The sequence below is a fragment of the Drosophila obscura genome, unplaced genomic scaffold (assembly GCF_018151105.1).
Source record: "Drosophila obscura isolate BZ-5 IFL unplaced genomic scaffold, ASM1815110v1 contig_84, whole genome shotgun sequence".
NCBI classification, from domain to species: Eukaryota; Metazoa; Arthropoda; class Insecta; order Diptera; family Drosophilidae; genus Drosophila; species Drosophila obscura.
Genome location: NW_024542877.1, coordinates 13,469 through 29,122, shown reverse-complemented (window position 1 = coordinate 29,122; position 15,654 = coordinate 13,469). Strand labels below are relative to the sequence as shown.

Below are 15,654 nucleotides of genomic sequence, written 5' to 3'. Positions count from 1 at the left end.
ATTGAATATATGGGCGCCAAACTAGGATTCATTCAAAACAAGTACTGCTAGGCCACAAAGTAAATTCATTGTTTTATTCATAAATTTGTTTACAAAAGTTGTATAAAGATTTCATTCTGTTTTGATTTTTTTTTTTTGGGTGTGTGTGAGGGGTGGTATGCAGTTTACTTTGTATTTTACACGTACAATTAGCAATAACTAAATCATTTTGTATGCTAAACTTAAATACAGTTAAGCAGCGACGACTAGCAAGTTTCCCTCTCTTTCTCTCTCTCTCTATTATCTTTCTGTACAGACTAAACGCGAACTTGGTTTCTTTGGGTTGTCGTCGGGGTGGGGGGTTCTTTAAGTACAATACATTAAATTAGCTATAATTCTTTGGATGGTTGCGGGAACTGCATGACTGGGAGAGCAGGAACTGGGGAGCGTTTGGTTGATGCTGTTTGTTTTTTTGTTTGTTTGTAAAAATAATACACATAATACAACAATTTCGTGTGGTTTTATGTTTTGTTTTGTTTTCTTTTGTGTGTGTGTGTTTGTGTGTATTTTGCTTTCGCACTTTCGTTTTCGTTTAAGGACTAGATTAGGAACCACATTTGTACAGTTTTCATATTTTTGTTTTCGCTCTCTCTCTCTCTCTTCCACCTTCAACATATCCTCTGTATCCTTATTCTCATTCTAATTAAGTATGTTTCAGCTTTAGCTTTTGGTTTGTTTTTTTTGTTTTGTTTTTTGTTAGTTTTAAGTTTTAGTTTTTAGTTCAAATGTACAAAGACAAAGTGTTCGCACCTCTTCTCACGCTCTCATTCTCTTTTTGGTTGCAGCTCTCTCTCTCTCAAAAAACTTAACATAAATAAATTACCCACTTTTTTCTTAGGGGTATAAACAAATAAAAAAAAAAACATTTAAGCATAGGTGTTTTTTTTTTGTTGTTGTTGTTTTTGTGTAAAATAAATAGCGAGTTGCGAGTGGGGGTTTGGGTGTTTGGGTTTTGGTTTTGGTTTTGACTTAGGCGTACAAACATCATTGTTTTTTGGCAAGCATTCTCGATGGCAAAGTTCAAAGGGGTTTAAGTTAAATTCTGATCTCTCTTTTTGGCACACAAACTAGGCATAAATAAATAATAAAAATAATAGTATGTAATAATAATAATAATAATAATAATAATAATATGTAGTAGTACTCATTCATGTATAGCAATGGTGGCGGTAGTAAAATTATTATAAAATATTAAGTTAATGTGTAGCTGGTGGTGCGGGGGCAGCGCATTTTGCATTTTGTTGCAGGTGCGTTACGACTGGGTTAATACGTACAATACTAACTAGTAAGAAATACTAGACCAGCTCTCTAGCTCTAGCTTTAGCTTTAGCTTTAGCTACAGCTGTTGCTCCTTCTCCATCTGTGACCGGCCGCTTTGCTGCTGCTGCAGCAGCTTGGAGTTGGCTTTCAGGCGCTTCGAGCGCTTGGCGGCTGGTTGGGGGGCGGGCGTTGGGGATGGGGACTGTGAGGGGCATGACGGTGATAGGCCACCCACCACGCCCACATCCCTGGCCAAGGCATCCTGTGAGTAGTAATCATATTCATCCGGCAGATCCGGCAGATCTGTGATGGCGATCTTTGCTGGCAACAGCAGCTGCACACGCAGCTCCACCTCCTCCTCCTGATCCTCCAACTGCCCATCAGCATCCTCGTCATCCACATCATCATCATCCTCATCCTCATCATTGATGTCGACAATTGAGATTATGTCGCTGCTCTCGCCTCTGCTGTCCAGGCCATCGACAATATAGAAATCATCATCCTCCACCTCATCCTCATCTGATGAGCTTCCAATTCCAATCACGATCCCGATACCGTCTCTGTCTGCGCATGCGCCTCCGCCTCCGTCCCCATCATCGCCATCGTCCTCTTCGGACTAGCTGCTACTCGTCTGCGTCTGCAGGACACCAGCCGATGATGAGGAGGAGGCGGAGGAGGTGACACCGGCCACATGGCCCAAGGCAGCGCTGCCCGGAAAGTGGCAGAGGCACGCCGGATTGGGAAAGTGTCCCGGCTGGGCGCCCAGCTTCTTGGTCAGCGTCTGCCAGTAGTCGATCTGGGCATTGAGCAGGTCGATCTTTCGCTTCCGCTCCTCGATGGCCAGCGACATCATGAACTCCTGATGCTGCGTCCGCGGACCTGAGCCGTTCCCGCTGCCACCGTTCGAGCTGGACATGAGCATGCCGCCGCCGCCGCTGCTGTTGGCGCTGCTGCTGCTGCTGTTCAGGCAGGGCACGCTGACGGCCAGGCCGTTGTAGCCGTTGAAGCTGCCAGCGGCGCCTATTGCCACGCCCTGCGTCGCCTTATCACGCCCGTGCTGATTATGATGGCCGTTGAGCAGCAGCTGTACCCCATTCGCCGTTCCGCTGCCGAGGCTGGTGCTGTGGCTGTGGCTGTGGCTGTTGTTGTTGTTGATGTTGGCATTGTTGTTCCCCCGCTGGAGACGTGGCAGCTGGAGAGTGGGTGGTGTGCGCCGATTGCCGCCAAAGGCAGCGCCGCCAATGGTGCCCGATGCGGACACCGAAGCGGTGGCAGCATTGATGGCCGCCTGCAGCGTCTGCGGCGGCGGATTAACGGCGGACAGGCCGAGACCATTGAGGAGCATATGCTGCTGCACCTGCTCCGCCGTAAGGTGATGCACTCCGGCGCTGTTGGAGCTGCTGTTGCCGGTTCCGTTGCCATTGCTGGCATTGGTCGCTGCTCCGGATCCGTTTTGCAGGGTCTTGTTAATGTTGGCAAAGGAGCCGACGCGTATGTGGCCCACCGTCTGGATGGTGATGTCCGGCTTGGGCGTCGACGACACATAGCTGCCGCTGGAGGAGACGGAGGTCTTGGTGGAGCACACGGGTGAGCTGGCGGCTCGCGGCACTGCGTCCGAGAGGCCGTTCAGTGGCCCATTGAGGCTGGCCAGGCCGCCGGGCAGGGAGATGGACGAGGAGGAGCAGACACCAGTGCCGCTGCCCACACCGCCAACTGTCGAGCCCGCTGAGCCCTGCTGCAGCTGGCGGAGATCTGTGGCGAAGAGGACATCGTCCTCCTCCTCGAGGCACACCTCGGGCGCCTTGGGACTCGGACAGTCATCGTCGTCGTCATCGTCCAGGCAGTCCATGCCATTCTCCGTCTGTTCGTTGTCGCTGATGGTCTCAGATTTGATCAGGATGACGTCCGTGTCCATGCCCTCGTACAGCGGCATCTGTTGGAGCATCAGTTGGTCAGTGGCCTGTCTGAGATGGGTGCGGAGATCGCTCCCCAGATGCAAACCTACCTTCGAGTCCTCATAGTCGTCCTGATGGTGGCCATTGGCCCCCCCGCCGCTCTGGTTGCCCCCATCCGGGGACATCTGCTCGGCTATGTACTGCGCCACCGAGTCCTGCTGCGACAGTGTGTTGAGCAGATCGAGAAATGTGCCATTCGTCTTGTCCTCGCCGCACAAATCCTTCTTCAGCAGCAGCTTCATGTTCTTGTAGAGCTGGCGCAGCTGCTTGGCACTGCGCTGATGGTACACCTGGGAGTTGAACTCCTTGGCGATCTGCAGCCAGACCTCATCCTTCTTCCGGTTCGACTCCGCGTCCGTGCGCTTGTTCTCGATCACGTCCTTGTACTGCGCCGCGTAGCCGAGCACCATATTCCGCTCCCGCTGCGTGTACCGGGGAGTCTTTTCCATTTTCAGCCGTTTGCAAGACGTCTTGAAGCTGCAGGAAGTGCGAAAAAATATATAAATTAAAATAATGTCTAACTTTTGGTGGCCTAGGCTTAGGCTTAGGGTTTGTGTTCGTTTCGTTTCAGCCTCCAGTGGCCCTTTGCTTACTGACACAGGACTCTAGTGGCACTTTTCTATATCTTTAATGATATATCGGATTGCATATCGGATCTTAAAGAAGTTTTTGTCATAGCTGTACTCTTTGTCAGTAATTAAACCCCATTCTACTGCGTAACTTATGGCCGATCATTTCATTTTTAAATATGTATTGGCTGTATCCACAAACTATTAGTATCATATCCTATCCTATTGGTATCATAAGTTAATGCGTCTGAGAAAAATTCAAACAAAACGTTTGACGAAAGGAAACGCTCGAACGAAAGGGCTGCCACTTCCAAGCTGCCTGGCTGTATATCGATAGGACCTGGCCCATCGCTGCCGCTCTTCTGTGTTCGGTTCGTTCTCGCTGGCTCGAGTGACTCTTCTGACGCGCGCAATCTAAGTCGCAGAGATACAACATACAATATCTTGCGGATCGCGCAGCGCACAAGCTTCGTTGCTATCACCTATATATGTATATACCTAGCCTAGCCGAGAACGGCGCCGTTCTTTAATTAATAAAATAAAGTACGGGGGACAAACAAGCAATTGGAAAAAACAGTTCTCAACTCTTCCACACAGACGACGCATACTTACACACACACACACCACACGAGCGCTGATAAGCTGGCGACGCAGCTAACGGTGAAGCCGAAAGCTTCGTTTGTGTAAGCGCGCGCCCCCTTCTCGACACTCGATAAATGTGCGTGTGACGCGGTAATTTTCGGCGAAAAGTAAAGGACAGGGCAGGACAGGACAGGACTCCCCTTGGTCATATATTGATTGTGTTAGCCCCCTGATCCTGAAGCTCGACTGAGCTTAAAGCATAGACAGAAGCTTAGAGTAACGCGGGGAGGGATAGAGGTGCAGCAGTGTGACAGCAATGCAGGGGCCCCAAAACCCACAAGAAAAGACAACATGCTGGCCTGCATTGGCCTGGCACTGGGCACTGACTGCTGGCTGATATCTAATCTTAAATTGGAGATTAGCGTGAAGCTCTCTCGCACTCACAACAACAACAACAACAACAACAACAGCAACCACAACAAGACAGTGAGAATAGGTGGGGTGGGCAGGGGAGGTGTTTTACTCACGTTTTGAGGCCGCGCCAAAGCCGGCAAACGGACGACACGACGAGCAAACTGTGTGTGGGTGATGCCGATGGTCTTTCTGTGTGTGTGTGTGTGTGTGGGGGGGGTTTTGTGGGTGGACTACGAGACGACTGTCAAAAAAAAAAAAAACGAACGAAGCGAAGCGAACACGAACACTCAGTACGCAGCAACTTCGCGGGCGGCGGCGACGAAGCACAAAGCTCGACTGAATTCGTATTTCGAGCAAATGGCTGGGACGCTCAGAAGTACCGTTGGAGTGCAGCAACAGCAACAACAACAAGAGCAGCAGCAACAGCAACAGTGACAGTGACAGCGGCTGCGGCGGACGGTTGGCGGCGGCGTCGACGAATGGGCAAACAAAAATAGGAATACCGCGCAGGCCCGCAAGCAGCAGCAGCAGCAGCACCACATAGAGCAGAAGGAAGGAGTGTGTCGTCGTGAAGGGGGGAGGGCGACGAGGGCCACACACAGCTGGGGCCCTGAATGGGGTTCGTCTGTTTGTACACTCGCACACACACACACACACAGACACAATGTATAAATGTAATTAAAGCTTGAAACCGAGTTTACAATAACAACCCCGCCGCCGCCTCCGTAGCAGCAGCACCACCAGCAGCAGCAAAGCGCGCGAGAGGAATCAGCGTGAAACTTGAAGAAGGAGAAACAGAGCGAGCAAGAGAGAGGAGAGAGAGGCCGAGCCAGGAGTAAGTAAAGCGGGAGAGGGAGGCGCAACAATGAGCGCAGTTTATAAATAAATGCAAAGACAGCCATCCCACACACACACACACACACACACACACATGAGACTCGGCTCAAATGTAGCTGTAGTTTGTTTTTAAGCTGCAACAAAGTAAGGGTTGAGACGAAGACAGTGACGGAGACGGGCGACGGGCGACGAAGTGGCGCGCAGAATGAGAGACGACGACGTGTGAGCGCGCGAATGCAGAGTTGCATTTTGTTGATAAAGCTGGGACGGTACGGACACGAGGCCATACATAATGGATGTGGCGGCGCAGACTTAACCCGAATAACAGAGCGGGGTTAAGTGCGAGCGCAGGGGGTGGCAGGGGGGTGTCCTGCCTGTGATCCTCCACAAATAAATGTGGGATGAGTGGGCTTTCTGCTTGGTTTAACGCTTTCTGCGTCAATGCGACGCGCCATGACACTGTCGGGAGTCAAGTTTTAAGATAAGATTCGACTAGCTACATATGTGGGTGTGTTGATGGGGTGGAAAGGGGGGATAGGGGTTTTGGGGTTGCGGTTATCTATGAAATCCGACTGGCAATGAGCCGCACTGGCCGCAGCCAGCAGCACGTCGCGACAGCGGCTTTCCGCTGAGCAAGGGCAAACAAAAGCAAAGTTTACTTTTTGGGGACTCTGCCGATTACCACCTTTACTCTCTCTCTCTCTCTCACTCACTTGCTGTGTGGTATAACAAGCGTTGCTTAATGCAGAGCAAAGTGATACCTCACCTCAACTTATCTACACACACACACACACACACACACACACAGACAGAGAGAGAGAGAGCGAGAGCGAGAGTGTAACTGTAACTGTACACAACAGGTGGAAGTATTTACTGATAAGCCGCTGATAAAAAGCAAGTCCCAAGCGTGTGGTCTGGTTGAGGGGGGTTGGGGGGGTAGTGGGGCTATAAAGGGTAGAGCCCTGGGAATGGGAATCGAAATGGGAGTGAAGCTTCCATCCAAACGGCTTCGCCCTGCTCCCTACCTCCCCCCCACAACCCGTTAGCAGCAGCAGAGAGTTTCAAGTTCTAATTGGCTTTGTTTGCTCTCTGATAAGGTGGCTCGGTGTCTCTCTCTCTCTCTCTCTCTCTCTCCCCCCCCTTTAGATATCCACCAAGTCCGCGATAAAGTTCGGCCCCAAAACAGAACCAAAAACCAAAACCAAAACGCACCTGCGTCCCATGAGCGGCGGCAGCGGCAATGGCAACGGAGGCAGCACCTTCCTCGGCCTACCAGCACCCGTCCTGATCTTGTAGCTGCCGCGACCGCGACCGCTGCTGCTGCTGCCTCTGCCGCTGCCTCTGCCTCTTTTGCTGCTCTTCTTCACGGGATGGGGGGTAATCAGACGCGGTGGCTGCCTCGAGGAGCGCCTGTGACCGCGCACGGGGGGCATTTTCCCAGCAAAAAAAAAAAACAAAACAAAAACTTTCGAGGCGGCCGATCCGCTGCGTTTGAGTTGAGAATTTTTACTGCCGCCGCTGCCGCGACTGCCGCTCGGTCGCCTCAGGCAGGGCAAAACGCTCAATCGCTCAATTGTCTATGTGTGTGTTTGTTTGTGTGTGTGTGTATCTGTGAGCGTGGCAAAAGCGCTTGGAAATGCTGGAACAGAGTTGTGCAATACCCCTTCCAGCCTTCCATTCTGCATTCCAAGCCCCCCATTTGGGTTCGTTATTATTTCTTTTTTTTTTGTTTCGCTCACCCCTTAAGTATCAAGCTTCATTCTATCTATCTTTGTATCTCATTCTGTGCACATTCTGCAGTCCCAAGCTGTCTATTTGAACCTTTTGCTGAGGCTCGCATGACATTTACTGGAAACTGGAAATGACTGGAACTGGAAGTGAATTAATACACTGGAAGTGGAGCGAGGGATGGTCTGGGAAAGCCCAACGACAGCAACATTCTTTATCCTTAGACTGGAAACTTCCAGGCAACAAAGCTTTCAGTCTGGAACTACGATAAATGCAGTGGCAGAGCAAAAGCCCGTCCGTCTGCAGCTGTAAGCTTTCCTTTATCCTACCCTTCCTAGACTGAGAGCTCTCTCACTCTCAGTCTCGTCTTCCGCTTTTCACTTGCCACTCACCTGGATCTGTAGCCGGCTGCAGTTTGAATTTGTTTATCCCTCGCTGCCGCTGTCTCACACTTATTCCAGTGTGATCCTCGGCTCCCTCTCTCACTCACTCTTCCTCTCTCTCTCTTTTCCGCTTTCCGGTCACTCTCTCGCTGTGCTCTCTTTGCCTGTTTCAACTGAAGCTGGATCTATGCCAGTTTCGGACCGACTGTTCGGCTGAACAATTTCGGTTTATGTTTTGTGGCTGCGCCTGTGGCTGGCTATCGGTTCACGCGGCGTATGCGCGATTTGCACCAAAACGACGCTGACCGCCCCGCCGACAGCACCAGCACCAGCAACCGACCTGCTCTCCTTGGCTCTCTCTCTCTCTCTGAGTTGCTTTGCGTTGCGTTGCTCTCTTTTGCTCTCTCTCTTTCTCTCCACTCTCTTTCTGGACTGAAGATTTTCGTTTTGTTTTTGGCGGTGGGCGGTGGGGGTGGACAGGGGGCGGAGCGTTCTTTGTATGCTTTTTGTCTCGCTGCAGCAGGCTTTGCGTTGTAGCTTCTGTCTGTCTGCTGTCTGTTGCTTCTTTCTTTTCTTTATTTTCTTGCCCTTCTTATGTTCTTATCCTTCTTTCTATCCTTGCTCTTTGGGGCTTTCTTTTCTGCTGATTTCTCCTCTAGTTCCTGCTGCTCCTTTGGGCGGCTTCCTTTTCTCCTCCTCAGCTGGTTGTCATTCTCCTTTCCCTTCTCCTTCTTTTGCTCCTCTTCTAAGTGCTCGACTCTTGTTCTGTGTTCCCCGTCTTTGTGTTGTTCTGCTTTGCTTTCCTTTCCTTTCGCTTCGTTTCGCTTTTGTTGTTTCAAACCTTGGACTAAAATTAAAAATACATAGAAGAAAATTTTGTTAATACGAAATCACGCCAAAACGTAAACATCAAGCGAATGAGAAAGACAGATACAAGAGAGACAGGAAGGGAGGGAGGGAGGGAGGGTGAGGCGGGGGACCCAATAGATACACACGAAGAGGCAGTAACACAGGGAATGGGAATGGGTATGGGGCAGGAGTGTGCACTAACTTGGGTTTCCACACACGCTTCACTCTCTTTTCTCCTCCCCCCGCCCCTCACACTCACTCCCTTTCTTATCTGGGCAGATCAGAACCTCCATTTTAGAGGGTTTGTTGATGGCGGGTGGGGGGCGGTGCGGTGTGGTGCGGGTACGGAAACCCATGGTTGAAACTACCAATATCTAATCTGGCCACTGCCCTGACTCGACTGACTGAGTGTTGGGAGAGCATTATCTTATCGGCCGTAAGGTGGGCTTGTGGCTCCACGAGAACTTGGAGCGCGTGACTCACATTGGCCCGATCCGATTCCGAATTTCATTCTGATTCTGATTCCCCCGGCGGATTCGATAAGCAGACATAAAGAGAAAGCTACGGCATAAGAATATTTTGGGGTTATTTGTAGGTATCCATGAGAAAAACCAATCTCAGAGGCACCTAAGCAGAGGGTTATACAAAAAGGGGAAGAGCTTTTTTTAATAAATTCCCCACTGAATTCTCTACAATAATAACAAAACGCAGCATGTATGCATGTACATTCTTTGCTTGGGGCATCCACTGGAGCTCCTCGTTGATCCTAGATCTATATTAAGCGTCTAATAGTCCCCTCCTCACCCGCATGAGACCATCTTTCGGGGGGACGGGGACTTACTCTGCTGCCACCGATTATTGGCAGCTTAAAGACAATTCACTTGAACATTTTCAAGCAAACCATATAGAGACGCAGTCATGGACTCGGGGGCTGTTTATATATAGCCCCGGGCTATATGTCTGTATGTATATGACGAATCAAGAATTCGAGGAATGGAGATCTTCGCTCTCTCTCTCTCACTTGGCAAGCACACAAACAAACAGAACAGAAAACAGAGACAGAGGCAGAGACAGGGACAGGGACAGGGACAGAGGCACAGCAAGCGCGGAGCTGGCCCTCTTCAAAACGCCCACACGCCTTCTGGCAGCAGCAGCGTTCGGCCAGATAAACAAATGATCCATCCATAGCCATGTTCATCCACCACCCATGTACCTTCCTACCTTCTGAGGCCCCTGCCGCACAGCCGCACAGTCACACAGCCACTGCAGCAGCCAGCAACACTTCTGAATCCCCCCCTCTCAAAATACACGACGCACGTAACGATACACAAGTGGAAAATACACAGAACAGAAGAGAACAGAATAGAGCAGAATAATACAGAGGAAAAGCAAAGCGCGAACACGAGAGCGGGAGCACACCGCTCCGATCTTTACCCGATTCGAAAACCGTTTGTCGGGATTTGGGCAGCGTCGCACCGATTCTGATTTCGATCCGATTCGGATTCCGATTCCGATTCCGTGTTCTTTCGCTTTAGCGTGCCGTGCCGCGTTCTTTGCAGAGCAGAGCAGAGCAGCAGTCGCAGTCTAATTGGATACTGAAAACGGAATTCAGACACGCGGCCAACTTGAGTTGCTGAATCGGACCGAACCGGACCCGGCCCCGAGCCCCGAACACGGCGGCCGAGAGCAGCCGTCGCAGCCTGTTGGCCCGTCTCCGAGCGGAGCGTCGGCTGAAGGTGCACCATCACCATCACCACCACCATCGCCATACAACCCCTCACCCTTCCCTTCCCATCCCTTCCCACCACTCCTCCCGGCCACTCCTCCCTCCTTCTCACCTTCTATTGGGGTCGAGCTGATCGTCGAAAAGCGCCATGAGGGGTTGGCAAATTTCCAACCAAAAGTTCTCCTCTGCCTGCTCTGTGTATCTGTGCATCTGTATATCCGTGTATCTGTATATCTGTTCCGATGCCAGTGTCCGCCCAAAAGCCAAAAAGAGAGCAAAAGAGCGGAGCTTCGAACGAAAATTGTTTTTACATTGCACAACGAATCACCAAAAAACGTAAATCGAATTAGATATATACATACGTAAATAGATAGAAAATATAGAAAATCCGTTGTGAAGGAAGGCTTCGGATACCCTGGATTCTGGAGAGTTATGGAATATCGAATTTCTATTGACAAAGATTTTTATATATGTACAAACTCCGTTTCAGGATCTCAATCTCTTTCTTTCAATCGATGCTAATAACAAGAGAATAATAATTGTTATTATATTACGAAGAGCAGATCTTTGTTCCCATCTACCTTTTTGTTTGCAAGTCTCTAGCTCTTTAGCGAGAGTTTTATAATATTTCATTGCCCTGGAGCTGTCATTTCTACAACAATCGCCTAGATATCGCTACATTTGTATGTTCTGTGTACTGAGTTTTCCGCAGTGCTTAGCTTTTGAAAGGAAAATAAATACGATTAAGCGCACAATTTTTGAGCTGGAACAGAGCTCTCAATGGAAAGCCTCTCAATTGAAACATCCTTTATTATATTCCTATAAATTCACCAAAATTCAAGTACGAGAAATCATATGACGATTGCATTTCCTTGATCATAGTTTTCATAGGCAACTAGAACATTATTCCGAGCTACCAAGAGCCGTCAAAGTAAATGGATTATCCCCACTATAATATGAAATATATTTTATTTTATCCATCATATCATAGCGCATTGAAGATCCGTTTAGCTTACTGAAGGACTTTCCTCTTTCCTGGACTCTGTCTATGACCTCCAGGCTAATAATTTTCCAGACACATACAGACATAAGTTTGAGATCTGGCAGATCTCCCATTCCTCGCATCCCTCCTGAGGCCGCTGATCGCTCGCTCAGGCATGTGAGTAGGCAACTGTACTTGGCATCTCTTGGCCACTTGGCAGCGTCTGAAAAGACTTTTCGACTTTAAAAATAGCTGCCCCAGAGAGTGGCAGAGCGGCAAACAGGGACAGACAGACAGACAGACAGAGAGACAGAGAGAGAGAAAGAGAGCCGGAGACACGGAGAGATCGGTTTTGGCTAGGAGTGTGGGTTGGGGCTTTTTAAGGGGGTATGGGGGAGGGCGTTCGGCGGTGCATGGATGGGCGGCGCACACTTTTGGGCATCTGTGCCCCGCGTTTACAAATAGTCACAGTTTAAGCTCTCTCTCGCTCTCTGGCCGGCTGGATGGCGATGCCGATGCAGATGCCTGGCCGCGGATGAGATGGAAAATTGATGGGCCAAAGCGTTTTTCCCCATTTTTCCATTTTGGCTTTTTCCTTTCCACTTCCTCCTTGCCCCCTTACCCCACTTTTGGGGTTCGATGTGTGTGCGATGTTCTTTTTGGAAACTCGAAACTAATGAGGTCGGGGCACGTTTCTGCCTTGCCTCCACCGTGGTGGCACGTAGACGGCATGCGTTGCGTCATGGGGGCGGCCCCTGCCCCACCGTGCTTCCTGGAGATATTTGTAAACACACACACACACAGAGCGTAGGCAATTTGGGATGCATTTTGGTCCCCCCCTAATGGATAATCATATTTCCCCTGATTTTTTTTCGTGCTCCACTTGAGCCTCTGCGGCACCTTTCCCGCACACAGTTGGAAAAGTCTCTGCTCTGGTCTGCTCCGGTCTGGTCTGCAGTCTCCAGTCTTCTTGGTTCTGGGTTTTCTTCTTGATTTGCTGAGATTTTTGGACACTTCTTGGGGCTGTTGGTTCGGCTCTTGGGGAAATTCGTTGCGTTGGTTTTTCTTGGCACTCGATTTCGAATCGGTTTTTCCCTGGCCCTGTCTCTGCTGCGCCTGTGCTACGGATTTGAGTTCAAATTTATTTTTGGCAGCATTGCCGACAACCTCCCTGTTCCCCGCTCCCCGCTCCACACCCACCAATCCCTTTGGGCTAGAACACGGGCACAAAACAGGGCAGAGAGACAGAGACAAAGTCACAGAGTCACAGAGAGAGAGAGAGAGATTGAGATTGAGAGGAGAGAGTTGGAGAAGCGAGGCCTCAGGAGTTTTGAGGGGGGGGGGGGAGTCGGGATCAGACCGAGAGAGCGAGCAACGATCGGGCACTGCTTTGCTATAGCTGTAGCTGTGTTTGTGCTACTTTATCTAGACTATAAGTGTGCGTGTGTGTGTGTGTGTGTGTCTATGTTTGATATAGGCTTGCCCTGTCTCCTGCTCCTACTCCTCCTCCTCCTCCCTAGCCTTCTCGTCATTTGTTTGTGTAATCCATTTAAAGGTAATTGAACTTCCATTCTTCTTGAGGCACCTTGAGGCACGTCGGGTCGGGTCGGGGCTCGAGCTCCGAGTAGAGCCTCAGAGATATTTTTAGATCCATCCATAAATAGGCTCAGAGAGACAGAGAGAGAGAGACTTCTAGCTTGGATTTGTGTGCACTACGGCATGGGGTGGGTTTCTGAGCAGTTCCATAGGATGCAGAGTAGGGGATCCCTGAGCTAACCTGCCCGTCCAAGACAGGCACACAAACATTTAGACATACGGAAATCAACCACCCCCACCCCCAGCCCACGCTCCACTCACTGGCTACGTGGAGGGGCAGGCAGGCAGCAGCAGCAGCAGCCTCGTCAGCGTTCCGACACCGAGGCCAAATCGAACTTGGGATCAGCGTTCAGAGACGATATAACGAATTTCGTTTTTCGTGGCGGATATTTTTAGGCTGAAAGCATCATAAAAGTTTGCCCCCCCTCCAACACCCACCACCACCACCACCCCGACAGAGCACTCGTAACCGCCAGTCGGCGCTTTCCAAATTTTCAGTTTATCTAGAACACAAATTCCTGGAAATGATCAGAGAACTTGACGGGGCCCTCTCACTTTTCTCGCCCCAAAAAGGGAATGGCATGGCATGGAATGGTAGGGAATGGTAGTAAAGGACACTCCAATGCACTTCACGCATGAACAATGCATGGGATGGGTGCGTGGGTGCATGGTGGGTGTCACGGGGAACTTGATAAAAATGCAGCTAGGGCACTTAATTGGAATGTCCTAAAAACAAAAACAAAACATAGAAAAAAACAATAAAAATGCGTGGCTTGGGCAGGACGCATATGGGAAGGCGGCGGCCTGACTTGCAATCAATCGATAACAATTAATTTTCAAGAAAAATCGAGGACAAGCGCACAGGAAATGGGACTAAAAGCGGACAACGAAGGAGAAAAAGTGTAAGTAGAAGAGGAGGCTCAAAGGTCAAGGCAAGGAAACAGTAGGGGAGGGGGAAAAAACGGACTTTCAGTAGGAAACTGAAGATTAAATAAAAGCTAATTAAACAGGAAAATACTTCAGCAGGAGATGAGGATAATTTCCCCAGGGAGTACTCTCACAATGGGTGCCTAAAGGAGGGGGTTGAGACTTCCCACCAGGGTATATGTATGTGGAAGTTGGAAGAGCCCACACCTCGTCATGGACTTACCTTGGGCAGAAGGAGAAGGAGAAGGACACTTATGCAGAAGGTTAGTCCCAAAGAGATTGCTCTCCAGATGGTGATGGGTGCCTATATTGTCTGGGTATATTCGACATAAAGGTATGGCTGAGCCAAAGCCTAATTTGCCTTCACACCTTGTCATACAAATCCCCTTGGGGTGGGAGGGGGAAGGGGAAAAGGACACTGGGAAAGACAAATCAACGGAAAAGAGAGGAGCACACGCACACCACAAAACAAAAAGTCGCGCTCCAACGCCAACACACACACACATACACACTCGACTTCGACCCCAAGCCGAACCGAAGCAAAGCCTCGTTTCGCTCTAGTTCGGACGGCCGGGCTTTCGGGCCTACCTACCTACCTACCTACTACCTAACTGTAAGCACGAATCAGGCGACAGAGCGAGACGGATGTGGAGCTTTGGACTAAAGGGACAAAGCTTGCGACCGTTACTGCCCATGGATATGTGTGTTTGTGTGTGTGTGTGTCCTGGCGGTGGGCCAAAAGCGTGTGTTGATGTCATAAATCCCACCAAAATACAACAGAGAAAAAGAAGAAATGTGGCAGGGACATAGACAGGGGCAGGGGCAAGGATAATGCGACGCAGAGCAGGCCCAGAGTCCGAACAGCTGTGCGAAAGCCATCCATAGCCATCCCGACAAAACACGTTTCAAGATGCTGTGTGATGTGCCCCTTGCCCCTGCCCCTTACCCCCTGGGCACAAAAAGGGGGTTGAAACTGCAGCAGGACGAACAATAAGGACAAGAACGAAATCCGGCTCAAGGGAAGCTGCGCACCAAAAAAAAAAAAAAGAAACAACAACTGCGAGCCGGAGTCGGAGACAGAAACAGAGCCGAGAGCTGGAGTTTCGTTGCTGATTCTGATTCTGGTTCTGGCAGGGGTCGAGCTGTGGCCGCGTTCTGGGGGTGGAAAAATGGGAAATTCATTGAAACACACACACACACACACGGTGACAAAAATCCGAGCCTCTCTCCAGTTGGGATTCCAATAATTTTCGATAGTCTTGAAACCCCCGCTTAGGACGAAGGCTCCCTACCCACTCGTCACAAGCATCCATTCTACAATAGAAGGACTTTTCATCATAGGTCATTCCACCCACCGGCATTTCCACAGATTCTGAGCTGGACTTACCACACACAAACACACACACGCCCACACAGACTGTGGCGGCACCCAAAAGGCCGACCCTGAAACTCACCAAACAATTACATATCCGTAGAATACAGGCAAAGGACATGCCTCCTTCAGCCCGCTTCCTGGCACGCGGATTCTATTGACACTTTTGCTTTTCTCGACGAAACTGTGCACAAACAAAAAAATTACACAAAAAATAGTCAGAGGTAAACACCGTTGCGATAAAAAAGAGGCCTCTCGTGGCTCTCGGGGCTCGTGGAAAGGCAACAGCGCCAGCAAAAGAATAACAACACGAACTGCCACAAATCCAAACGCACGAGCGCGGAAAGACAGGAATGAGAGTGACAATTGCACCCATCTGGTAGCACAGCCGCACGCACACTAGTGTTGCATAACACGACGAGTATCCATGACCAA

General features: G+C 49.9%; 1 protein-coding gene across 8 annotated transcripts; it reads right to left on the bottom strand.

Annotated features, from left to right (window-relative positions):
- Nucleotides 1-879: 879 nt before the first annotated feature.
- LOC111074648 (platelet binding protein GspB) lies at nt 880-15,544 on the bottom strand. Of its 8 annotated transcripts, none has more exons than XM_041595846.1 (3): nt 15,302-15,544; nt 7,777-8,614; nt 880-3,731 (listed from the first exon to the last, which is right to left on the bottom strand). In XM_041595846.1, the coding sequence occupies exon 3, from the start codon at nt 3,701-3,703 to the stop codon at nt 1,916-1,918; it is 1,788 nt and encodes a 595-aa protein (XP_041451780.1). In that variant the 5' UTR covers nt 3,704-3,731; nt 7,777-8,614; nt 15,302-15,544; the 3' UTR covers nt 880-1,915. The 8 variants fall into 8 exon arrangements, with proteins under 8 accessions (XP_041451780.1, XP_041451778.1, XP_041451779.1 ...); XM_041595844.1 differs by lacking the exon at nt 15,302-15,544 and adding an exon at nt 10,051-10,130; XM_041595845.1 differs by lacking the exon at nt 15,302-15,544 and adding an exon at nt 9,838-9,969.
- Between the last annotated feature and the right edge of the window lie 110 nt (nt 15,545-15,654).

Excerpts from the sequence above, each read along its gene's own strand:
- LOC111074648 (XM_022367512.2), bottom strand. The coding sequence starts at position 7,089 with ATGCCCCCCGTGCGCGGTCACAGGCGCTCCTCGAGGCAGCCACCGCGT. Across the intron at positions 3,732-6,868 it reads CCGCCGCTCATGGGACGCAG|CTTCAAGACGTCTTGCAAAC; the intron begins GTGCGTTTTGGT and ends CACTTCCTGCAG.